Source organism: Vanellus vanellus (genome assembly GCF_965231255.1).
Source record: "Vanellus vanellus genome assembly, contig: HAP1_SCAFFOLD_125, whole genome shotgun sequence".
Taxonomy (NCBI): Eukaryota; Metazoa; Chordata; class Aves; order Charadriiformes; family Charadriidae; genus Vanellus; species Vanellus vanellus.
The window spans coordinates 457,222-482,196 of NW_028127759.1; the positions used below are offsets into that span (position 1 = coordinate 457,222).

The 24,975-nt window shown below is 51.5% G+C and overlaps 1 protein-coding gene and 2 pseudogenes across 3 annotated transcripts; 1 reads left to right on the forward strand and 2 right to left on the reverse strand.

Annotated features, from left to right (window-relative positions):
- The first annotated feature begins 301 nt into the window (after positions 1–301).
- On the forward strand, positions 302–1,265 carry LOC309685037 (olfactory receptor 14C36-like; annotated as a pseudogene). Its single transcript has one exon. The product of its transcript is annotated as an olfactory receptor 14C36-like (transcript).
- Positions 1,266–10,090: 8,825 nt separating this feature from the next.
- Positions 10,091–11,026, reverse strand: LOC309685039 (olfactory receptor 14A16-like; the record flags this gene model as incomplete). Its single annotated transcript, XM_082500856.1, has 1 exon — positions 10,091–11,026. One exon carries the CDS (start codon positions 11,024–11,026, stop codon positions 10,091–10,093), a length of 936 nt encoding a protein of 311 aa, XP_082356982.1.
- A 7,042-nt stretch (positions 11,027–18,068) lies between these two features.
- Positions 18,069–19,001, reverse strand: LOC309685040 (olfactory receptor 5AP2-like; annotated as a pseudogene). Its single transcript has one exon. The product of its transcript is annotated as an olfactory receptor 5AP2-like (transcript).
- Between the last annotated feature and the right edge of the window lie 5,974 nt (positions 19,002–24,975).

Consider the following 24,975-nt stretch of genomic DNA (forward strand, 5'->3'; position numbering starts at 1 on the left):
CAAACGGTGACTTTCAGAAGCTGCCCCACCTTTCCCAGATGCCCACTGCTGTCAAGCATGGGTGACTGCTCCTGAGCCCATGGGCAGAAACCTCCTCCTCATGCCGTGTTTGGCCAGAACAAAGCAGAGCTCAAAACTTGGGGAAATCAAAAGGTCCTAAAAGGAAGGAGGAAGGCAATGTGTGTTTGGGAAGGACAGAGGAGAATGGGACACAGGGAATGTGAAGAGACTTGCTCAGCGCAGCCCTAACTTGTGAGTGTGCTTTCCTCCTTTGGCAGACCCTCATGAACAAAGGGATCAGATGTCCAACAGCAGCTCCATCACCCACTTCCTCCTCCTGGCATTCGCAGACACACGGGAGCTGCAGGTCTTGACCTTCTGGCTCTTCCTGGGCATCTACCTGGCTGCCCTCCTGGGAAACGGCCTCATCATCACCGTCATCGCCTGCGACCACCGCCTCCACACCCCCATGTACTTCTTCCTCTTCAGCCTCTCCCTCTTTGACCTGGGCTCCATCTCCACCACTCTCCCCAAAGCCATGGCCACTTCCCTCTGGAACATCAGGGCCATCTCCTACTGGGGATGTGCTGCTCAAGTCTTTCTGTTTGTCTTTTTCATTTCAGCAGAGTTTTCTCACAGTCATGGCCTATGACCGCTACATTGCCATCTGCCAACCCCTGCACTACGGGACCCTCGTGGGCAGCAGAGCTTGTGTCCGCATGGCAGCAGCTGCCTGGGGCAGTGGGTTTCTCAATTCTCTCCTGCACACAGCCAATACATTTTCACTCCCCCTCTGCCAGGGCAATGCCCTGCACCAGTTTTTCTGTGAAATCCCCCACATCCTCAGGCTCTCCTGCACAGATGCTTACCTCAGGGAAGTTGGGCTTCTTGTTGTTAGCGCCTGTTTGGCCTTTGGGTGTTTTGTTTTCATTTTGGTCTCCTATGTGCAGATCTTGAGGGCTGTGTTGAGGATGCCCTCGGAGCAGGGACGGCACAAAGCCTTTTCCACGTGCCTCCCTCACCTGGCCGTGGTCTCCCTCGTTATCAGTACTGCCATGTTTGCTAACCTGAAGCCCCCCTCCATCTCCTCCAAATCCCTGAATCTGTTGGTGTCATTCCTGTACTCAGTGGTGCCTCCAGCAGTGAACCCTCTCATCTACAGCATGAGGAACAAGGAGCTCAAGGATGCCCTAAGGAAATGGATGACTGGTTTCTTCTCAGAAGCAGCAATGAACTGCCCATCTTGTTCTGCACAGCACTCCTAATGTAACTCATTACAGGCCCAGACTCTCTTTGGAAGAGTTTTTCCTTTTGTGTCTTTGGTGTTTGGATTTCATGGTTGTATGAATGCTGTCAACAAAAGAACAGAGCCATCCTTTATCCTTTTTCTATGTCAGCATCTGCCTGTCTTGTGTTAGGCAGAGACTTTCTGTAAATAAGGAGCTGCTCTCTCTGTGTGTTTAAACAAAATAAAGGGCCCTGCACTGACTTGTTTGTCTGAGACCCATTCTCCAAGATGTTCTCTATAGCTGCAGGGGCCTCATCTGTGTGCTGAGGTGGAGGGGGCAGGAGCCATCTGAGCTGGGTCTGCCTCCCAGCCTGACCAGCATGGCCCTGGGCACCACAGCCCCCGGCTCTGCAGAGCCGCACCACCAGCTCGGGGGCTGTGGGACGCCTGGGGAGGGGGTGCAGGAACGGCTGGCCAGGCCAGCACGGATGAGCTCTCTCGGGAAAAGGCTCTGAGGGGAGATGGGCTGTGGCGGGAGAAGAGCAGGGCACTGTGTGTGTGCAGGGCAGCCATGGCAAGAGGAACCCTTACCTGCGGTGGGGCAGCTCGGGGCAGGCTGCCTGTCCCTGGGGCCAAAGGACCTTCCTGAGGGTGCCCTGGGCCAATTCTCTCATGCCATCCTGGGAGGACATTTGGCAGCTGGGGCTGCAAGCTGCCTGGGGTGGAGGTCTCCTCAGCATGCCGGCTGGGTGGACAGCCTCACTGGCCTGCACATCCTGCTGTGGGACCAGTCCCAATGGGGCTGCTCCGCTGGTCTGTGCTGGGGAGAGGGAGGAGATAGCCAGGTTCAGGGAGTGTCTGGGCTGGTGGGGATGGGAAGTGCCCCAGAGAGGAAAACCCCAGGGAAGAGCTGAAGTGTGGGAGTGTGCAGGGTGGGGACACACAGCAGTGTCCTGGCACAGCCGGGCTCCTGCGAGAGACATGATGGACCAGACGAGCAGGGTCTGGGCTGTGCCTGTGCCCACTGGACACCCCGGCGAGGTTGCCCCAGGGCCATCATCACAGAATCCCAGTATCATAGAAACTCCTATATTGGAGAAGACCTGTAAGATCACATAGTCCAATCATTAAAACCTGTCAAACCTGATCTCCTTCTATGACAAGGTGACCCACTTAGTGGTGGAGGGAAAAGCTGTGGATGTTATCTACCTGGATTTTTGCAAGGCTTTTGACACCGTTTCCCATAGCATTCTCCTGGAGAAACTGGCTGCTCATGGCCTGGATAGGTGTACTCTTCGCTGGGTAAAAAACTGGCTGGATGGCCGTGTCCAGAGAGTGGTGGTAAATGGAATTAAATCCAGTTGGTGTCCAGTGACAAGTGGTGTCCCCCAGGGATCGGTGCTGGGGCCCGTTCTCTTTAATATCTTTATCAGTGATCTGGATGAGGGGATCGAATGCACCCTCAGTAAGTTCGCAGACGACACTAAACTAGGGGGGCGTGTTGATCTGCTTGAGGGTAGATTGGCTCTGCAGAAGGATCTGGACAGGCTGGACAGATGGGCTGAGGCCAATGGTATGAGGTTCAACAAGGCCAAGTGTCGGGTCCTGCACTTGGGTCACAACAGCCCCATGCAGCGCTACAGACTGGGGGCGGAGTGGCTCGAAAGCTGCCTGGCAGAAAAGGACCTGGGGGTGTTGGTGGACAGCCGGCTGAGCATGAGCCAGCAGTGTGCCCAGGCAGCCAAGAAGGCCAACACCATCCTGGCCTGCATCAGGAATAGTGTGGTGAGCCGGACTAGGGAAGTCATCATCCCCCTGTACTCGGCACTGGTGAGGCCTCACCTTGAGTACTGTGTTCAGTTTTGGGCCCCTCACTACAAGAAGGACATTGAGGTGTTGGAGCGTGTCCAGAGAAGGGCTACAAAGCTGGTGAAGGGTCTGGAGGACAAACCTTATGAGGAACGACTGAGGGATCTGGGGTTGTTTAGCCTGGAGAAGAGGAGGCTGAGGGGAGACCTTATCACCCTCTACAACTACCTGAAAGGAGGTTTTAGAGAGATGGGAGCTGACCTCTTCTCCCTGGTGACAAGTGATAGGACAAGAGGAAATGGGTTCAAGTTATGTCAGAGCAGGTTTAGATTGGATATTAGGAAGCATTTTTTCCCTGAAAGGGTTATTAAAGATTGGAATAAGCTGCCCAGAGAGGTGGTGGATTCACCATCCCTGGAGGTGTTTAAGAAAAGGGTAGATGAGGTGCTTAGGGACATGGTTTAGAAGTGGTGGTGTTTTTATCAGGGTAGGTTAACGGTTGGACTTGATGATCTTAAAGGTCCCTTCCAACCTCACTGATTCTATGATTCTATGATTCTATGATTACCCTAACACAGACAAGCCCATCACTAAACCATGTCCCTCAGCACTATATCTACACAACCCTTAAACACCTCCAGGGATGGGGACTCCACCACCGCCCTGAGTAACGCATTCCAATGCCTGATGACCCTTTCAATAAAGAAATTATTCCTAATATCCAGTTGAAACTTTCCTTGGTGCAAATTGAACCATTTCCTCTTGTTCTAACACCTGTTACCTGACAGAACAGGTGGACCCCCACCTCTCTGCAACCTCCTTTCAGATCATTTTAGAGAGCGATAAGGTCTCCCCTCAACCTCCTTTTCTCCAGGCTAAACAACCCCAGTTCCCTCAGCTGCTCCTCATAAGACATGTGCTCCAGACCCCTCACCGGTTTCGATGCCCTTCTCCGGACACGCTCCAGCGCCTCAATGTCCTTCTTGTGGTGAGGGCCCAAAAACTGAACACAGCACTCCAGATGCGCCCTCCCCAGTGCCCAGTACAGGGGGAAAATCAGGACTACACTAGTCCTGATACAGGCCAGGATGATGGTGGCCGCCTTGGCCACCTGGGCACACTGCTGGCTCACGTTCAGCTACTGTCAACCAACAGAGGTCCCTCTCTGCTGAGCAGCTTTCCAGACACTCCTTCCCAAGCCTGTAGCATTGGCGGGGGTTGTTGTGGCCAAAGTGTGAGACGCAGCACTTGGCCTCATTGAAACTCCTACAGTCTGCCTTGGCCCATGGGTCCAGTCTGTCCGAATCCCTCTACAGAGCCTCCCTACCCTCAGGCAGATCAACACTCCCACCCAGCTTGGTGTCATCCGCAAACTGACTGAGGGTGCGCTCCATCCCCTCATCCCGATCATTGATAAAGACGTTAAACAGGACTGGCCCCAGCACTGAGCCCTGGGGGACAACCACTCCTGACCGCCCGCCAACTGCAATTAACTACGACCACCACCACTCTCTGGGCACGCCCTTCCAGACAGTTTTTTACCCAGCAAAGCGTGTGCCCATCCGAGCCATGAGCAGCCAGTTTCTCCAGGAGAATGCTGTGGGAAACAGTGTCAAAGGCTTTACTAAAGTCCAGATAGACAACATCCACAGTTTTTCCCTCATCCACTGAGCAGGTGACCACGTTGTAGAAGGAGATCAGGTTAGTCAAGCAGGACCTGCCTTTCACAAATATCTTTGATAATGTGGCACTGAGTTCCACCTGTCCGTATCAGATTTTATCCCACAGTGAGGGTCTGCAAAACTAGAAAGGGCTACTGCGAATGTGCCAAGAGAATTAGAAAAAGCCATGAATGAGGGCAGGCAGTATGACAGCCTTAGAGGAAGAAATCAAATTTTTATCAAAAATGGTAATATAGAAAGTCTTAGCTCTAGAGCACCCTTTAGAAGTACAGGACAGAGTAGGTGCGTTCTTGAATAAGAGCTGCTGGGGTTTTTATGTCAGTCAAGACCAGAAAAACAAAACTGAGAGAAACAAGAGAAAGACTCATTTAAAAATATTACACAAAATAGGGTAGGGATCTCCCCTAAATCTCTTTGGGTGGCTAACCTCTTGGCTCCCAGACTTAGGAACAGGACTGTGAACTGAAAGGATTTGGGTTGTTGTATTCACTCTCTTGTTTTGCTTTCTAATTAGATGGGTGTGTATTACCTTATGAACTTGACTTACAACTTAAATAATGAAGAGTATAGTGTGACCCTAACGGTGAAAGAAAAGGAGGGACTGTTAGGAAAATCTCATTCCCGAACTATTGTAACAATTACTCTTTAGAGTACGAAATTGTATGAACTTTCTTAAGATATACAGCGTTTCTATTGCGTACTGCATAGCCATGGTTCAGTCAGCATGACTACAGGACCCAGCTCATTGTCGGGAGGAGAAGACAGCCCCCAGCCTGAAGAAGAAAGGATACTCCAGCACTGCCCGGATGACGCCAGCCTCCCAGCCCCTCTGACACCCCTGTGAAACCCTCCCCTGATCTGGCATCAGAGATAAGGAACTGCAGCAAGACCAACTCCAGGGACGTCTCCATTAGGAGAGCAGCAGGTGGATGATGATGCCACAGCATGAGAGTTGCTTTGCCAAACAGCAGCCTGTGTGTGCGTGTTACGTAGCGATCACTCAAATTGTGTTGTACCTGAATGCTCTAAAGGTATAAGAACCATGTGTGAAAATGCATTTCGGGTGTCCCAATTTGACTGGGACCACTCGTGCTCATGAACAGAGAATCACTCTTGTAATTCCATACTTTGTGTTCCAGTCTCTCTCCTGGGTCAGCATGGGCAGTTGGAAAGTTTTCATGATGTTATCCTCGAAGGCCGAGAATTGTCCCCAGAGGTGGCCCAGAAGGCACTTGACTGCCTTTATGGTGCTGTCCTCCCAGGCAATGATCGTTCAGGAAGGACTCTGACTGAAACCATGACTCGAATAGGACTGCCTCAAGAACATGAGAGCGATGTGCCATCCTCCCCTATGCAAGATGGTCCCCATTTCGAGCCCAGTCGAAAGGAATGGGTGGTTTGCAAACTCTTTTGGGCAAGGATTTCCGATGCTTGTGCAATGCCTCACACAACTGTGGCCTGGGCACTCATAGACAACACATACCTGATCATTTCCATAGTGTCAGTGTCAGTGTGTGTGCCTTCGGAAACCATGCGCGTGCTAACAAGCAATGGGATTTGGGTGAGTGGCGTGTATGTACAGTGAATATGAACTACAAATTTATACCCTTGTGAAGGCAGGATTTCAAAAGTTTCAAGCAAAGTCCTTACTGTCAAAAATGCTGAGTTTAGTTTTTCTAAGGTAAGAATAACCTAGACTTTCTTTGTTTTAAATAAATGGCCTCTGTCCCCCCTTCCACTCTTCCTTGCCCAGCAAGACTGCAACCTGCTGCCTCCTGTTCTGCGGGTCGTGAGCCATCCATTGCAGAACGGCTTTGAACACGGCGTCTTCTTTCCCACGGAGCTCCTCCTTCTGCAGGACGCACTGGAGCTCATTGACGGAGAGCTCCAGAAACTCTCTCGACACCCTGGTCACCCTTTCCAAGTGATGAGGGATGAACGCCTGGGCTGCTTCCCGCAGGTCAATAATAAAGTCAATAATAAAGGCAGTAGTAATACTCGGTGAATCTCCAGATGCCGACGCAGTTCTCCAAGCACAGCTGGGACTTTAAGAACTCACAGCACAGTCTGACGATGCCCATGATGTTGAACTGGTCGGCCGCTATCAGCAAACGTTCAACGTTGATGGCCTTGACCGGTACTGTGCCGGTGTAGGCGTACTTGGTAATGAGCCGCATCATTTCAGGTGAAGTGACGGGGATTTTATAGACAACGTTCCCAGCATTGCTCCAGTGGGTGGAAAACAAAACACTGAAAAAAGCAAAGCAGTGCTGGGGGAAAAAGCAGCTTTGCTGCATTAAACCCAGACCCTATTATCCCCTGTGCCTCCTTCCTGGGGCACCAATTTGGGCACACGCAGTAGCCACGCTGGGAGGCCGTGTGGTTTATTAATTCATGTGTTACGAGCCGGTTGTTTTAACAAGGAGTCACCGCCTCCGGCTGTGCACAGAGAACCACAAGGCCAGTGCCCCCATTGCTTCAACAAGACCACCAGAGAATGGCGCTGTGTGGGGAAGGAACACCTCCCGCCGCACAGCAGACAAGCCCGGCTGGCCATGCTCCAGCCCTGCACCGCATCGGGGGGTTCGTCAGACACCGCTTCCAGCGCTGCTGTGAGATCTTGGGTTGGGGATGAATTCCGGTGTCCAGGGAGGCACCAGGACTGTGGGGAAGTGCTGGAAAAGAGGTTCAGTGCCGAGGGAAGCACTGGAGAGACACTAAGGCAGCGTGACACAGCCTGGGAAATGCTGTGTGTCCCCATCCCATCTTGTTCCAAGCACTGACCTGAAGTATTGACTGTAGCTACAGAGGATGTTCTTCTCATCACTGAACTCAATGCCACCCACGCTGATAACCACATCGCAGAGTCTCTCCTCCAGACAAAGCTCACTAAAGATGGTGCAAAGCACAGCGCTCATCTTCCTCTCCCTGGGTGAGGATGAGTGTTGCTGGGAGCCAAGCTATCGCCCACGTCACAGCCTGTGGCAGTGGAAGGTGCTTCTCCTGGAGGTGCTACAGCGCTTTGTCCGTGCCCTCCCTCCAACACCGTCTCCCAACCCCTGCCTGTCTGGTGGCTCTGGAATGTGCCCCAAAGTGAAATCACAGGCGCAGGGGTGACCCGGGACCGGCTGTGAGCCCCCGTGCAGCTGGTGCTTTACCTCCATATTGATTCATGGGTGGTGGCAAATGCTCTGTGGGAGCAGAGCACCTGGCAGTGCAGAGATAGACCCATCTGGGCTGTTGAACTGTGGCAAGACATTGCTGCCCAGATAGAGAATCTGGTTGTGAAAGTACATCATGTAGATGACCACGTACCCAAGGGTCAGGCCACTGAGGAACATCAAAACAACCAGCAGGTGGATCAGGCTGCTAAGATTGAAATGGCTCAGGTGGACATGGACTGACAACATAAGGGTGAACTATTCATAGCTTGGTGGGCCCATGACGCCTCAAGCCATCAAGGAAGAGCTGCGACATATAGATGGGCTCGTGACCAGGGGGTGGACTTGACCACGTTCACTATTGCACAGGTTATCCACGAATGTGAAACGTGTGCTGCATTTAAGCAAGCCAAGCGGTTAAAGCTTCTTTGATATGGAGGACGTTGGCTGAAATATCAATATGGGGAGGCCTGGCAGATTGGTTCTATCACACTCCCTCAAACCCGCCAAGGCAAGCGCCACGTGCTCACAATGGTGGAAGCAAACACCGGATGGCTGGAAACACACCCTCTGCCCCATGCCACCGCCCTGAACAACTATCCTGGCCCTTGAAAAGCAAGTCTGATGGCGACATGGCACCCCAGAGAGAATTGAGTCAGACAGTGGGACTCATTTCCAAACAGCCTCATAGACACCTGGGCCAAAGAGCATGGCATTGGGCGGGTGTATCACATCCCCTACCATGCACGAGCCTCTGGGAAAATGAAACAATACAACGGATTGCTATAAACTACACTGAGAGCCATGGGTGGTGGGACCTTCAAAAGTCAGGATACACATTTGGCAAAGGCCACCTGGTTAGGGAACATTTGAGGATCTGAATATGTTTGGGAAGAGAGTCTGGGTTATTCCTGACACAGGCAAAGGCAATACTATCTGTGGGATTGCTTTTTTTTAAGTCCCTGAGTGCACTTGGTGGGTGATGCGGGAGGATGGGGATGATCGATGTGTTCCTCAAGGGGATTTGATTTTGGTGAGAATGGCCAATGAATCAAATGATATGATATTTATTGCTAAATTACCACTATATGTCATCACTGATACGGTTGCTATATGCTCTATCTATGGCATTGCAGTGAAAGTGACCTAAATTAATGAAGAATGAACTTTGATGAAACTGAGCAAAGTGCAGAAGTGATGGAACCAGAAGTGGCTGCAGCAACTGGCACCCGGGAATTGTCTTGAGATCGACATCTTCAACCCACAGATGATGGGCATGGGCCATGCCGGCTACACCAGCTGCGAGCTCCAGATGCAGCCCGCAACAATTCAACACCACACACCACGTCTCCTGCCAGGAAAGACAGTTACAACAGATGGAGCCCAAAGTCATGGACTAAATGAACTCAAGGGACATTTCAGTGGGATGGCCCATGGACTAAGGGAATGATATCTGTGTGCATATATAAATATATCAAAGACAGGAAACTGGTGGTGATTTATGGAAAAGTGTAAGACCTGGGCATGAGGTAGATGGTATAGAATAAGGGGCGGATGCTGTCCTGGTTTTGCCTGGGATAGAGTTCATATTCTTCCTGGTAGCTGTTGTGTTTTGGATTGACTATGAGAATAACATTGCTAACTCATATTGTTTTAGTTGTTGCTGAGTGATGCTTATATTGTCACGGACTTTTTCAACTTCCTGTGGAAGGTGGGGGGCCACAGACAAGACAAGCTGGCCAAAGGAATATTCCATCCCATAGATGTCATGCTCAGTATATAAATGGGAGTTAGCAGGGGGGCAGGGATCGGTGATCACATCTCCGGACAGGCTGGGGAGTTAATCATTGGGAAGTGTCAGCAATTTGTGTTGCATCACAATATTTTATTATTATTATTAGTAGTAGTAGTAATAATATCTTTTCTGTTACTGTTCTTTTAAACAATATTTATCTCAGCCCATGTCTTTTTTTTCTGTTTCTCCCTTTTCTCCCTATTCTACCTGGGACATCCCATTTCATTTAAGAGCTGTTATCTGACCAGCTACATCTGACTCAGTGTTGTGCAAGGGTCAGACCCAGTAGGATCAAGCCTCAAAAAAAGTAGTATAAACCCAGAAAAATATCAATAAGCAGGATTATGACAAGAGAAAAATTCAGGCTCGTGGTCTAAGATAAACTCTGGGCAATGTGCGGAGAAGAGGCGGTAGGTTATTGTCGGTGAAACAGCGTCCATTGGGCCTGTTTGTGTAGGGCATCCTTGAGCTCCTGGTTCCTCATGCTGTAGATGAAGGGGTTCACTGCTGGAGGCACCACCGAGTACAACACTGCCACCACCAGGTCCAGAGATGGGGAGGAGATGGAGGGGGGCTTCAGATGTGCAAACACTCCAGTGGTGATAAAGAGGGAGACCACGGCCAGGTGAGGGAGGCACGTGGAAAAGGCTTTGTGCCGTCCCTGCTCAGAGGGGATCCTCAGCACCGCCCTCAGGATCTGCACATAGGACAGCAGAATGAAAACAAAACACACAAATGCTAAACAGGCACTAACCACAATCAGCCCAACTTCCCTGAGGTATGAGTGTGAGCAGGAGAGCTTGAGGATGTGGGGGACTTCACAGAAGAACTGGTCCACGGCATTGCCCTGGCAGAGGGACAGTGAAAATGTATTGGCCGTGTGCAGGAAAGAATTGAGAAACCCACTGGCCCAGGCAGCTGCTGCCATGTGGACACAAGCTCTGCTGCCCAGGAGGGTCCCGTAGTGCAGGGGATGGCAGATGGCAACGTAGCGGTCATAGGCCATGATGGTGAGGAGAGAATACTCAGCTGAAGTAAAAATGAGAAAGAAAAAGAGCTGGACAGCACATCCTGCATAGGAGATGGCCCTGGTGTTCCAGAGGGAGTTGGCCATGGCTTTGGGGAGAGTGGTAGAGATGGAGCCCAGGTCAAGAACAGAGAGGTTGAGGAGGAAGAAGTACATGGGGGTGTGGAGGCGGTGGTCGCAGGTGATGGCGGTGATGATGAGGCCGTTTCCCAGGAGGGCAGCCAGGTAGATGCCCAGGAAGAGCCCGAAGGTCAAGAGCTGCAGCTCCCGTGTGTCTGCCAATGCCAGGAGGATGAATTGGGTGATGGAGCTGCTGTTGGACATTTGCTGCCTCTGGGCAGGGGGACCTGTCCAAGGAGGAAAAGGCAGTGACAAACTGGGAGAGACTTTTCTGAGGAAATCCCAATGCCATTCCTCACAGAAATCCCCCTCCCACAGCTGAATGAGAAATGATCCAGCTCATTCCCAACCCCACAAACTCAGTGACACTCTACCTTATCGGGTACAATACTGCCTCGACACCAACTTTCCATGAGGGCACCTCTGGGGCACGAGTCAGAGGCAGAGTCAGAGGCAGAAGAGAAGCTGACCCGCACCCCCTCCCCAACTCCTGAGATGCAGAGTTCAATAGAGGGGTGGGGAAACAAGGAGAAACACGTCTGTGCTCTGAAAAAAGGAAGCAAGGAGAGGGAGTCAGACAGGCGTGCAGTGAAGCCTTCTCCTCATTGACAGTGTCTTCAGACAGAGACACTGCAGGGCACTTGCTTTTATGTTGTGCATCACTTGTAGGACACACACACATCTCCTTGACTGCAGGTGCAGCTGCCGAGAAGGCATCTCAGGCTCTGGACCCACTGGCTGTGGGGCGGGTGTGAGAGGAGAGCAGAGGCTTCCTGCCGAGAAGTTGTCTGAAGGTCAGGGGGTGGCCGGAGGTGCCAGGATCCCCCCTGCCTGGGCACTTCTGGCAGCAGCTCCCTCTCTGTCCCTGCCTGTGTCTGGGCTGCCAGGAGCTGCCCCTGCCTGGAGCTGCTTCTCTGCCCCCGGGTCTCCTCCCTGCCAGTGCCCCAGAGCCCATCCCACCCGCTGTGTGCTCAGCTCTGCCCTGCAGACCCCTCCTGGCAGCACAGCGCTGCCCGGGGGCATCTCTGGCTGTGCGGGGGCTCAGGAGGGGTTCAGGGAAGTGCTATTGAGAACGGGGGTCTCTGTGCCTTCTTCGTAAAGGAGAAATCCATTCCCACCACCCACTGCCCACCCACCAGCTGAGAGGAGAAATCCCACAGCACAGACTTGTTCTCTTTCAGGGGAAAGGTGCCTCGATGTCCTTCTTCAAAAGGGCCCTCTGCAAATGTCCTTGGGGTGATGGGGATCTGGAGCAGCCCTGACCCACACAGGTCCATCTCAGCAACAGAAGGCATCTGCCTTGCTGGCAGTCACTCCTTCCACCCACTGCTTCTCCCCACAGAAGCGCCGTGGGAGCTCCCCGGGCAGGCGGAGAGCTGACCCTGGCAGAGTCCCTGCCCCGGCACACAGCCCCTGGGGTGCAGGGACCCTGATGGCAAGGACAGCCCTGCCCACCCCTGCCTGCACACCCCTACGCACACTTCCACAACCATCCCCAGCAGAAGGCAGCCCTCGGGCCCTGTCCCTCTCACTGGGCAGCAGGGAAGCCCTGCTCTGGAGCACATCCTCCTCCTCTACAGCACTGAAACTGAGAGAGTCCTCCTGACAGAGCCCAGCAGCTCTCAGATGGACCAGCTTGAGGAGATCCCTCCAGGAACTGGAGCTGCATTGCCCGGCACCCCAAGACTTACCACGCAGAAGCTGGTGAATATTTCTGCCCCAGTGAGCTCTCAGCACCCCCCACTCCCAACTGCCTTTAAGCTCTCTCTGCCTCGCAGGTCTCCCCTCTCTGCCTGCAGGCAGTGCCCCCAGCCCTGCTCCTGGGCAGAGCTGTCTTTCTGCAGCGCTGCCCACTTGCCAGGAGCTCCCTCCGGCCCAGCAGCCTGGCCCAGCTCAGCAGCAGAGGACCAGCCCACAGTGCCACTCTCTCTGTCCCCTCTGGGCTCCTCCTTGGAGGTGTCCCTGGGGCTCCAGGGGAACCACCTGTGAAAAAGGCTGATGCAATCTCTGATGTTCCCTCCCTCAGCTGTGCAGAGACACTTACTTCCATCTGTGTCATTTCTCCCAGCTGAAGAAGAGCTGGGCACGAGTACCCCCTCTTCTTGTCCCATCAGTAGCACACACACTGTCTTGGACTCTTGGTACCAGGATTCCTTATGGCAAGTCACCGCTTGCCTGGTGCCACAGCTGGGGGGGCTTCAGCCCAAACGTGCAGCAATGATCTCAGCCAGGGGCACAGACAGGACGAGCTGGAGCCGTTCCTGTGGTAGACAGAGCTGTGACATTGTGCAAGAGCTCAGTCCAGCTGGTCTTCAAGGACTCAAGCTTAGCTGCAGTCCAGATGGCAATTCAATCTAACCCTGAAAAGCAATTCAAGGGCACCAGAATGAGTGTTTACTCCTTCAGGAAGAGTTCAAGGAGAAACAAAGCCACTGTGTGGCCACTGCTGAGTTTCATAAGAACAGGTGCTGATAGATCTGAAATACTCCATGTCCTCTTCGCCTCAGTCTGCCCCAGCAAGGTCTCCCAGGCCTCGGGCTCAAGGATGGAACCTGCAGGAGAACCACCAGCAACGGCTGGGGTCAAGTCCTCGAGCAAACACAATCCTTACCAGTCTATGGACAGGAGAGGTGGAAACTGAGGGAGCTGAGAGGGCAGCCAGTGTCACAGTGGTCACTCTGCTTTGTCTTTGGAAGATCACGGAGACTGGTGGAATTGTCTGCTCACTGGCAGCGCCCAAAACGTGCATGCCCCAAAGAATTAGCAGGGGAGCTGAAGGCTGTGCCCCAGAGCATGTCCACTCAGGGACTTCTTCTGTGTGTTTGAAACAGAAGGTGACGGGATTTACCCAAAGCAGATCGCACCTGGCCATCCTCTTTGCTTTCTGTGCTGAAAGGACAGGATTGCTGGGCAGAGAGAGCGGTAACTTTTACTGGGAAGTCAGAAGGGCATTCAGCATCACCCCCACCTTGTTTCTAACTGAGGACAGTAGAATCTGCATGGGTAGATAAGCAAGTGGGTAAAAAAACAGCTGAACTGCTGGGCTTGGAGGCACGTGGTTCCTGCATGGTACTGTGCCTGGAGGTATCTCTCCAGTAGGGTTCTGCAGGGGTCGATATCGTAATATGCCCTGTTTGAAATGTTTATAATGACCTGGAGGACATAAGAGTGAAAACTGAGTAGGAGGGTGGTGTTGCACCGCAGCGGGACCCTCCCAGAGGATCTTTGATCTCCATGTTTGGAGGTTTTCAGGTTTCAGCTCCACAGTCACAGCTGACCAGAGTCTGAGGTTGGCGATTTCCCACCCTTTGGTGGGAGGCTGGACCAGAGACCCCAACAGACCCTTTCCCTACAGCCCTTCCCTGAGCCTGGATGTGAGGGTGGCTACAGCAGATGCTCATGGGACAATTCAGGGTGGAACTGTCCTGTGATCAGTGGGTCTCTACTTCAACCTTTAGTTCCAAGCAGGGCTAGTTCTGAGGCTGAGCAGGTTGCTCAAGAAACAGCAGCGTCCCTGTGCAGACTCTGCACACGAGAGCCACACATCAAAGACACCGTTACAGACACGGGGACAAGGCATTTGACCAGCTCGTTGAACCCAGAAATCGGTATGCCATGCCTCCTGAGATTCCCACAAGCACCTAAGATTTTGTCCAGGGAAGTGTGATTCCTTTTTCGGTGTCCTGCCTGTCTCCGGCCCCATGTGGTGCTTTAGGATGTGAAGAGAATCAAACCCAACCTTTGGACTAGATTAGTTTCATTTTCCATGCTGGAATGCGGGGCAGATGAAGGCAGCTCTGAGCTCTCTGCTGCACAGCTCGGACTTCTGAGAATGGAAACGCAGGTAATCTTCTGGTGTGATCACCGATTTGCCTGCCTTTGTGCCCTTTCACTAACCTGGGATCTGTCCGTCGGCCTGAGAAACTACTCCCCTATTCTACCTCCCTCTCTTCATAAAAGGAGGGAACAAAGATATGGAGCATGGATGACTTAAGGACACTATTGTAATCTTTACATTATAAGAGAGAGAAAAGATAGTACAACTAATTCCAAACTATCCTTCAGATGCATTCTGATTCTTCCTTCTTTCCAAACCTCAGCCACCTTAGATCTTGAAAGGACTGCCTCAAATCTCTCCAACTAAAATCCCACAAGCCTTCTCTCAGAGAAGGTCTTTTAACCCAGGACAACTCTGTCCGTCACTTCTGCCCTATGCCCAAACTCAGTTTTGCAGTTGGGTGAAGTCAAGGTACTCCCTTGCAACATCTTCCCTACAAAAGTTGTCTTCTCTTCATGCTGATCCCACTTATATGGCCTCATGTTATGTACAGCTCCTCCTCTTGCAGAGCTCCACTGGGTGACCAGTTTTCCGTTTCTTTCATGCCCATTCACCTTCACAACCTTTTTGTATTTTATGCGTACCAAATATTATCTGAAGCAACACATTTATTGCCCCCAGCTTCACCCATTTCCAACTGCAGGCTGAGCTATTTCTCCTCTTTGAGCAGACATTGTGCAAAGCTGCTCCAGATATGGAAACTCACTTAAATGCAGCACATTAATTGGGGCTCAATCAAATATAAAAAACGTATCCTGAGCTAGTTTTTCAGAGACAGTTTCAAAGTGGCAAAGCAGATTCAAAGTTTCTGAAGGAACTGGGGGTTTTTAACCTGGAGAAAAGCAGGCTGAGGGGAGACCTTATTGCTCTCTACAACTACCTGAAAGGAGGTTGTAGAGAGGTGGGGCTTGGTCTCTTCTACCAAGTAGCAAGCGATATGACAAGAGGAATTGGGCTTGAGTTGCACTGGGGGAGATTTAGATTAGACGTTAGGAAAAACGTCTTGACTGAGAGGGTTATCAAGCATCGGACCAGGCTACCCGGGAAGGGGTTGAGTCACCATCCCTGGAGGTATTGAAAAGACATGTAGGGGTGGTGCTGAGGGACATGGTTTAGTGGTGGACTTGGTTAACAGTTGGAGTTGATGATCCTAAAGGTCCCTTCCAACCTAAACGATTCCATGATTTTATGATTCTACGATTCCATGATTCTATGATTCCATGATTCTATTCTACATAAATTCTGAGAACCAAGTTACAAGAAAGGGAAAAATAGGTGAAGCTGTATTTTCTAGACTCACTAATTCTCTGTCAGTAAAGAGAAGGTCCCACAGCCTGTGGCACGTTTTCATTAGTTGTCCCTATGGGAAGTTTTGTTTCTTGGGTCTCTTGGCTCGAGCCTGCTGCGTTCCTATTTCCAGCAAGGGCAAAAGTTCCTGTTCAGGTATCAAACTTTTGCCCATCCTGCCCGGAGAGCCAGGACAGTTGTGTCACACAACATTCAGTGTCAGAGTGAAGATGGAAAAGAAGTGTGAATTGAAATGATTTGTCCTCCAATGGAAACTCAAATCCTGAGCTGGCTGGACCACATTGGCTGCAGTTAGACATAAGTTACTTGAGACGAATGTGAGTTCAGACCTGGTTGGCAGAGTTTCTCACAGCCCTCACTGAGAAGAGCAGGGTGTTGCGAGAGGGGAGCGAGTATCTGTTCGCCAAATCCCAAGGTAGTGCCCAAACCATCTTTCCCTTGGCCTCTGGCATCTCATGCCTTGAGATGCAAGAAATGCGGGGCCTTCTGTCAGTAACCCTCACACAATCCTTCAGGCGGTTGTGTGAGTTCCCTATCAGTATCTAAAAAAGTAACACCCTCCCCCAAAACTAAACAAACAAAAGCCCCACCAATCACAAAAAAACAATCCAAAGCCACCCACAAACATTAATCTGCCTAAATCTAAATGCAGCAGTTTGCATCTTGGACAGCCGCTCTGGGCAGTGCCACTGAAATCAGTATTTGCAGCGTGAGCCGTGATACCCCATCCTCAAGAACAAATCCAAAGCAGTTCAGAGGAAGGGTGGTCTTTCAAAAGGCACTGTTTGTGTCCCCAGGTGGCATGGACACTGCTGATTCCCCACTCCAGAGCGGCAGAGGCTGGATACCCTTTGCAGGATGGGCTTCTTGCCAGGAAGCCACAGCTATGGGGGTGTCTCACCTGGTTCTTACTGTCCCTAAACTCAGCATCCATTTCCGTGTATTTCACTCTTTTCTATGTCTACTCTTTCTACATGTCGGAATGACAGAAAAGCAAACATTTCCTAAAAGTTTGTCATAATGTCCTTGCTATAGACAAGAAGCCCATCAACCCTGGAGGCAGCCAAGAACATTGCCATGAGCACCAAGAAGATCCAAGAAGCTCAAGGCCTCTTCTGAAGGGCAGCAAATTCTTGCAACTGTGATTTGAGCCTGGAAGTGGGAAGGAATTTTTGTCTGTGCTTGGAGGAGGAATAAGTGTGTTGTGGCAGTATGTCAGGGCCGAAGGCCCTTGCGCAAATCAGGGATGATGGAGACATTTCCATCTTGTGTGCGTGCCTCAGGGCAGGAAATGGGGCATGCCCGCTGCTGGGGGTGTGTGTACTCAGTCATGCCTCAGGAGCTGACCTTGTTCTCTTGTGCAAGAAAGAAGAAAACAGGAGGACTGAGTTTGCCATACCTCAGTCAGCCAGTGGGAAACAAAAAAGTAATGACATTGGGAGAGGAGGGTTGGAGAGGGGGAGGCAGATTAGGAGAAGGAAAGAAGGGGGAAAGTGATGATTGCTGTGTTAAAACATTGGGAAGCCAAGACCCAGCTTGTTTGCCTGTCTTCTGAAGATGGATCTTGGTTTTTCTTTTCGGGGGGGTGACCCTGTCAGACTAGCTTTCACAGTTGTCCTCTGCTAGGAAGCCCAGAGAACACGAGGGCTGGCATGCATCTACTGGAATTTAGACGTGTCCACTAGCGGGGCTTGATTCAGCTGCCCACTTCTCACTGCCAATAGGGAGGTGCCCTGAGGAGTCCCAGGCATGCAAGAATGGCAGCCCTCAGCTTGGCTGGGTAACGGAAGAGGAAACAGCATGTTTAGCGTAAGTTTTCTCCCACTCCTGGGCAGGTGTGGCATTTCACAGCTCCCACCTGAAGGATCGCAGTCGTGTTTACTTTAAAGAAGGAAGCAAGCCAGGGAAGATTTGACACTCTTCAACACCAGACCTGTATTTCTTTAAGACACAAATTCCCCTCTCCCACTTCTCATTCCACAACCAGTCCACAGATTCTGCACTTCTAAAGATGGACCTGGGACACAAAATATGCACTTACGAATTGTCCATGCTTGGTCAAAGGAGACCCACAACCTGTGTCTTCCTGGTGGATCTCAACTAGTATGAGCTCTCGACGCAGGCCACAGTTTTTCTGAGTGCATTTCCTAGAGCCCCCTTGACCTCCCTGTTCCGCAGGCTGTAGAGGAGAGGATTGACCATGGGCGTGAGGATGGTGTAGAAAAAGGAGAGCACTTGATTGAGCTGCCTCAGTGAGGCTGTCCTGGGTATCATATAGACAACGACGAGGGTGCCATAGAAAACAGTGACCACCATGAGGTGAGAGGAGCAGGTGGAGAAGGCCTTCTGCCTCCCCATGGTGGTGGGGATCCTCAGGATCGCAGCTATGATGCAGATGTAGGATACCAAAGTGACTACAAACGGGACGACTACATCCAGAAAACAGATTATGAAAGTCACCAGTCTAAGCACGGTGGTGTCACTGCAGGCGAGCTCTAGCAACGGGGCAAACTCTCAGAAGAAGTGATCAATTGCATTGGGACCACAGAAGGGTAACTTGGAAAATTGTCCAGTGACTATGGTAGACATCAGTAATCCTGCTAGCCAGGACCCAGCCGCCAGCTGGAGACAGAGCTTCCAGTTCATGAGGCTTGCATAGAGTAGGGGTTGACATATGGCCAAGTACCGATCATAGGACATGGTGGCCAGCAGGTAGCACTCAGCACCTGCAAAACAGCCAAAGAAAAAGAACTGCGTCATGCAGCCTTGAGCAGAAATGGTTCTGTCCCTGGTTAGGAAGCTGGCCAGCAGCCTGGGCAGGATAGTGGAGGTATAGCAGATTTCTACACTGGATAAATTCCCCAGGAAGAAGTACATGGGAGTGTGAAGATGCCGATGTGCCACCACCAGCACAACAACGAGGATGTTGCCAAACATGGTCACCGTGTAGATCATGAGAGAGAGGATGAAGAGAGGCACCTGAAGCTTGGGGACGTTACTCAATCCCAGCAGGAGGAACACCACTGGTGAGGTCTGGTTGTCCTATTCCTCTTTCTCCATGAGGTGCTGTAGGACCTTCTTTTCCCCATGTGGCTGGAAGGGAACCTGGGGAAGGGCATGCGTTTCTGTGTTTTTTGTGAAAATGAAGTGGGAAGAAGTCACTGCCAGAGACAACATGGAGGTTTTCCCCCATTTGACTGAATTCCGACTTGGTTTAGGGCACTATTCCTGGCAAAAGGGCAAGAAAAGGTTCTTTGAGAGGGCCAAACTGCTCTTCTTTGAAGAATCTCCTTTGATTAGAGAGGTGAGTTGCCGCATCGAGGTGCCTATTTCTGTGGAATGAAAGAGAATGTTCATTTGATCATATTAGATTGTGATGCGTGAAGTTATTGCCAGGAGTACCCAGCATAGGTTTTAGCCAAATTTCAAGCAACAGAAAGACGGGCCAGAGAGGAAAACTCCATCATGCAAAAAAGCCTTTAGGGGAACGCATCGTGCCATAGACAGCTTCTTTCCACTGAGGAAGAATGGACAGCGAAGAGGGCTAGAGGTCTCAACTCCCTGAAACATTTGCTTTCTGATGACGCAATTCTGTCCCTGGACAGTCCATCTCTTTCCACTGACCAAGAGTGGCCAGGACTTACTAGCTTGGTAGCTGAAGGCACTGCAAAGGGTCTGTTAGACAGGAGACTCACAAGCAGATATGAACTTGGGAGAGAAGGGTGGGAAAAACGGGATTCCAGAGAAGAGGTACCTGAGGTTCTAAGCCAAATGAGGAAAAGCGATGTTGCACAAGGAGGAGGCAAAAAGGACAGGGGTGACGATCATTTGCTGGACATCTCTTCCTCCTCACCTTACATTTCTGGGTGCATTTGGGCTGCCTCCCTGCAGCAGCGCAGCACCTGGACCTCAGCATTGCCACCTGAGTGCTCAGGGCTCCCTGTTCAGCACTGCAATGAAGACACAAGAGTGTCCTGGGGGTGAGTGGGGGCTGAGGCGGTGCAGGATCCTCATGAAGCACAGGTTTCCAGTAAATGCCTGATACACACCTGATTGCCTGCCCAGGGAACGCCTGTGGCTGAAAGAGAAAGCCCACACCACCTCTCTGGGCTTCCATAATACTCGGGTCAGACAAAACACTGTCCCTGATGATGCTCTGCCTCAAACTTCACACATTTGACAGAGAGTCGGAGATGGCCAAGGCAGGCACCTGGTGAGCCCAGAGAGTTCCTGGGATGGAGGAGCCCTTTGACTCAGTGATTCAGCGCACCTACACTGGGATGCATTGTTCCAGAAGGTGCTTCCATGGGGAGGGTGCCCCAGAGTCAGTGCTCTCAGTAAATCACACCCCATGTGGATGGCTGAGAGACAGCTGTGAGAGAGCTGAGGCATTGAGGTGAAGCCCTAAGACACAAGCAAGATGGAGAAAGAGACAGAGAGAGAATAAGAGTTGAGACATTAAAGGACGTGTGTTGGCACGCTGGCCCCATACCCTCCTCTCCAACCTCTTCATGTCCACGGAGGTGTCCGAGTGCCCATCAGCTGATGCCCCGCAGCTCTGTCTCTGCACTGACAACCACGCTGCCTGTATCTGTTCAGTGGTGTCAAGGACCCAGGGAGGGTATCCAGAGGAAAGAGTGAGCTGGGATAAGAAGACGTGCAGGACAGGGCTGTACCAAGACACATGGTCCCACTTCCTAGTGGCCGCTGTGCAAAGAGCCACTGGCACATTAATGACACCCACCTCAGCAAACCCAGCACCTACCTGTAGTCCCCAGCAGGATGTCACAGCCCTTCCTCTGAGGGGAATGGAGCATGAAAGGCAAGGTCGGGGGCTATCTCCTGCCTCTTCCCCATTCCACCCTCCCCTTTCCAATTCTGCCTGCAGACCCTGACCCATGACTTAGTCACTGCTCTGTCCTTGCACTCACCTGTCACCATCTCCTTCTGAGAGTCTTCAGCAGCACCTGAATATCCCCTTCTCTGCAGTGCCTCCCGGGTTTATAGAAGAGGCTCCTGAAGGTTCCTGCTGCAGCTCAACTCTCTGTGTCACAGCAAGTGAGCCCTGTGCAAGTGAAGCCCTGGGGGGATGAAAGCCCTGAGCTGCCCTCCCTTGGACCTCTGTGCTCTTCGGAGGTGGGGAAACGAGCTGGGGAACGAGCCGTGATCTCTTCCAGCTCACGGAGCAGAACTATAATGAGATGCTCCTCACGGCTTCTCCTTCTAGACTCCATGAATGGTCGGTGGGGAAGAAGGAGTGATTTACTCCAAACTGAGGAGACTGGGAACGTGGGACAGGATAAGCCCCCCACAGGGGTGCCAGGCTTTGCCCATTAAGGAGAGGGGAAACCCAAACCTTCCCCAGAGGCCAAGACGCTTTATTTGCTGTTCAATATATTCATCGATGATCTGGATGAAGGGATAGAGTGTACCATCAGCAAGTTTGCTGATGACACTAAACCGGGAGGAGTGGCTGACACGCCAGAAGGCTGTGCTGCTTTACAGCGTGACCTGGACAGGCTGGAGAGTTGGGCAGGGAGGAACCTATTGAAATTCAACAGGGTAAATGTAGGGTACTGCATCTGGGGAGGAATAATCCCACACATCAGTACAGGTTGGGGGCTGACCTCCTGGAGAGCAGTTCTGTGGAAAGGGACCTGGGAGTCCTGGTGGACAACAGGATGCCCATGAGCCAGCAATGTGCCCTGGCGGCCAAGAGGGCCAATGGCATCCTGGGGTGCATCAAGAAGAGTGTGGCCAGCAGGTCGAGGGAGGTCATCCTCCCCCTCTACTCTGCCCTGGTGAGGCCGCATCCGGAGTACTGCGTCCAGTTCTGGGCTCCCCAGTTCAAGAAGGACAGGGAACTGCTGGAGACAGTCCAGCAAAGGGCTACGAAGATGATTAGGGGATTAGAACATCTTTCATATGAGGAAAGGCTGAGGAACTTGGGTTTCTTTAGTCTAGAGAAAAGAAGACTGAGGGGGGATCTTATTAATGCTTTCAAATACTTAAAATACTGAAACCAGGACAGGGAGGATGCCAGAGGGATGGGAGGAGTCTTTTTTCAGTGGTGCCCATTGACAGAACAAGGGGTAATGGGCACAAGCTTGAACATAGGAAGTTCCATCTTAACATGAGGAGGAACTTCTTCACTTTGAGGGTAGTGGAGCACTGGAACAGGCTGCCCAGAGAGGTTGTGGAGTCTCCCACTCTGGAGACATTCAAAACCCGCCTGGAAGCTGTCCTGTGCAACCTGTTTTAGGTGACCCTGCTCTGGCAGGGGAGGTTTGACTAGATGATCTCCAGAGTTCCCTTCCAACCCTGACTATTCCGTGATTCTGTGATTCTGTGCTGGGGGCTAAAGTGAGCTCAGCTGCTGATCTAGAGTGACAGTTAGGACTCCACCCTCCTAGAGAAATGGTGCACAGGGTTCTGCTTGGTTCCGGCTTTAGGTTAAGGGAGCTGACTTAGGTTAAGCTCTGCTGACTTGCTCCTCATGACAAGAGGACCCCTCAGGTCTCTCCTCTGAGTGCAAAGGGACGTAATTTAGGGTAGCAACTGCACAGAGCATTGTCTCCAGTGGAGTCAGACTTGGTGGTCAGGGCTGTGTCCCAGTAGGGTCTTGAAAACTTCAAAGAGTGGACATTCCATAGCCTGCGTGGACAACTTGTTCCAATGTCTGTCTGTCTGATGTTCTTCCTGTTCCAGGTCAGAATCTCCTGTTTCAGGTTATAGAATCATAGACTCCTAGGATGGTTAGAGTTGGAAGGGACCTTAAAAATCATCTTCTTCCAACCCCCTGTCATGGGCACCTTCCACCAGTCCAGGTTGCTCAAAGCCCCATCCAGCCTGGCCTTGAACACTTCAAGGGATGGAACAGCCACAGCTTCTCTGGGCAACCTGTGCCAGTGTCTCACCACCCTCAGAGTGAAGAATTTCTTTTCCCATATCCAATCTAAATCTCCCCTTTTCCAGTTTGAAGCCATTCCCCCTCGTCCTATCACTACATGCCCTTGTAAAAAGTCCCTCTCCAGCTTTCTTGTAGGTCCCCTTTAAGTACTGGAAGGCCACTGTAAGGTCTCCCTGGAGCCTTCTCTTCTGCAGACTGAAGAACCCCAACTCTCTCAGCCTCTCTTCATAAGAGAGGTCTCCATCCACCTGCATCATAAGAATGGAACCATGTAGTTACCAAGGCTAATGGTTTCTTCACAAGCAGAGTCCTTTTGTAACTGTAAGGTTGCAGCTGTTCCTGGTGGGGGTCTCTGCAGATCCATCTCTGATCACACATGAAGCCTTGCTCCAGATGTGCCCCAGCTGTTGGTGGCTTTCGATGTGTGTGAGGCCAGAGCGGGGGGACGAGGGGCCCATGAGCAGCCCTCCCTCGGCAGATCCCACCACCCTTCAGGCACACTAGCTGAAGGGGGGTTTAGCAGGTGGGTGGGACAAGACAATCTCCAGAGACCCCCTCCAAAACCCTACCGGTGTGATCCTGGGATTCTGTGAGTGATCTGGTTTGAGCCAGTGCACCTGAAGGAATTTTTTCCTGGATGATATTTACGTTCACTCTTGGCTCTAGTTAAGGTCTGACCCACGCTTTGACTCCAGGGGAGCTTTTCTGTCAAAAACAAGAGCATTTTTCCTTTCCCACTTGGGTTCTGATAGTGACTCCCAGACACCTTGGCCACCTTTTTCCTCCACAAGACAGCTTGCTTCCAGACACTGCTTCCCTGACTGAAGGGAGCTAAGGGTCCTCACTGGTGCCTACCTGAGGCTGGTGGCAGCTGAAGAAGTGTGTCCTGATCAACCTGTGCAGGTACAGTCTGGAGAGTCAGGCCCGGCAAGGACTCAGAGCCCATTTTGCCAATTTGTACCATGCTGTTCCTCCAGGAGTTCCTCAGCTCTTGCAACGTTGAGGTCTATGGTCAGCAGGGCCCTGTGAGCCTTGTGCAGAGGGCAGGAGAGAGCCAGTCAGCCTTCTCCAGCCCATGAGTCTCTCTAGGAGAAGACCCAGGTCTGCCTTAGGCACTGGTTCTGTCCAGCTCCTGGACCCTGGTCTTCATGGTCTCCTCATTGCCTGCACCCGGGCATTGGAGTCCAGGATGTTTGCAGCCCTGCTCCAGTTGCTGGAAGACAGACCTCGTATCCTCCTCACCGGTGATTCCAGCTTGAAGTTCACTGCCATTCACACATGCCCACTAAGAACAGAGGATGCGCCCGCACAGAAGGTAGTTGGAAATCGGCTCCAATGAGAACACGGGACACAGGCTACTGCAGGGCTCCATCAGAGAAGCCTGCTGACTAGAAACCTGTTTCCACTCACACGGTCCCTTTTTCCCCCTTTGCTCTGTTTTCCTATTTTGTTGCCAAACCACTTTCCTGCTGGTTCTGTTTTCCTTTACACTCAAAAGGAGTTTTCCAGGGCTACACACAACAGGGACTTATCCAAGAGTGCCGATTTCAGTATATATATAGCAACACACGGATTATGGTGCTGTAGGCATCCTAGTCAAGGGAAGGCTTAAAGGGAAATTGCAAGGAGACTTTTGCAATGGCTGCGTGGGTCTGTAGAAGAGATGCTTCTGAAATGATCATAGAATCATGGAGTGATTGAGGTTGGAAAAAGCCTTTAAGATCATCGAGTCCAACTGTTAACCTAACACTGCCAAGTCCAGCAGTTAATTTTGAAGGTGACTCATTTTGGCTCATTTTGGAGCTGGTTAATTCTGAAGGGGGTGACTCAACTCAATCCTTTGGTTCCATGTCAATCCCCTCTCTCAGACCAGTGTCTCCTCTTGCCGATGTAGATGATGAGTTGGGAGGGTCCCTGGACCACCCAGGGGATTAATGACTGAAGTGCTCTGGCTGCACACTTGCACAGGCTTGATGCCCAGCTACACCACCATGAGAAATGTAACAGAATTCATACAGCTTTTGCCAGAAATATCAGTTCCTAGCTGGCAGTCCAGAATACCCATGCAAACCAGCAAGGCTGGAGAGGCATTTCCTG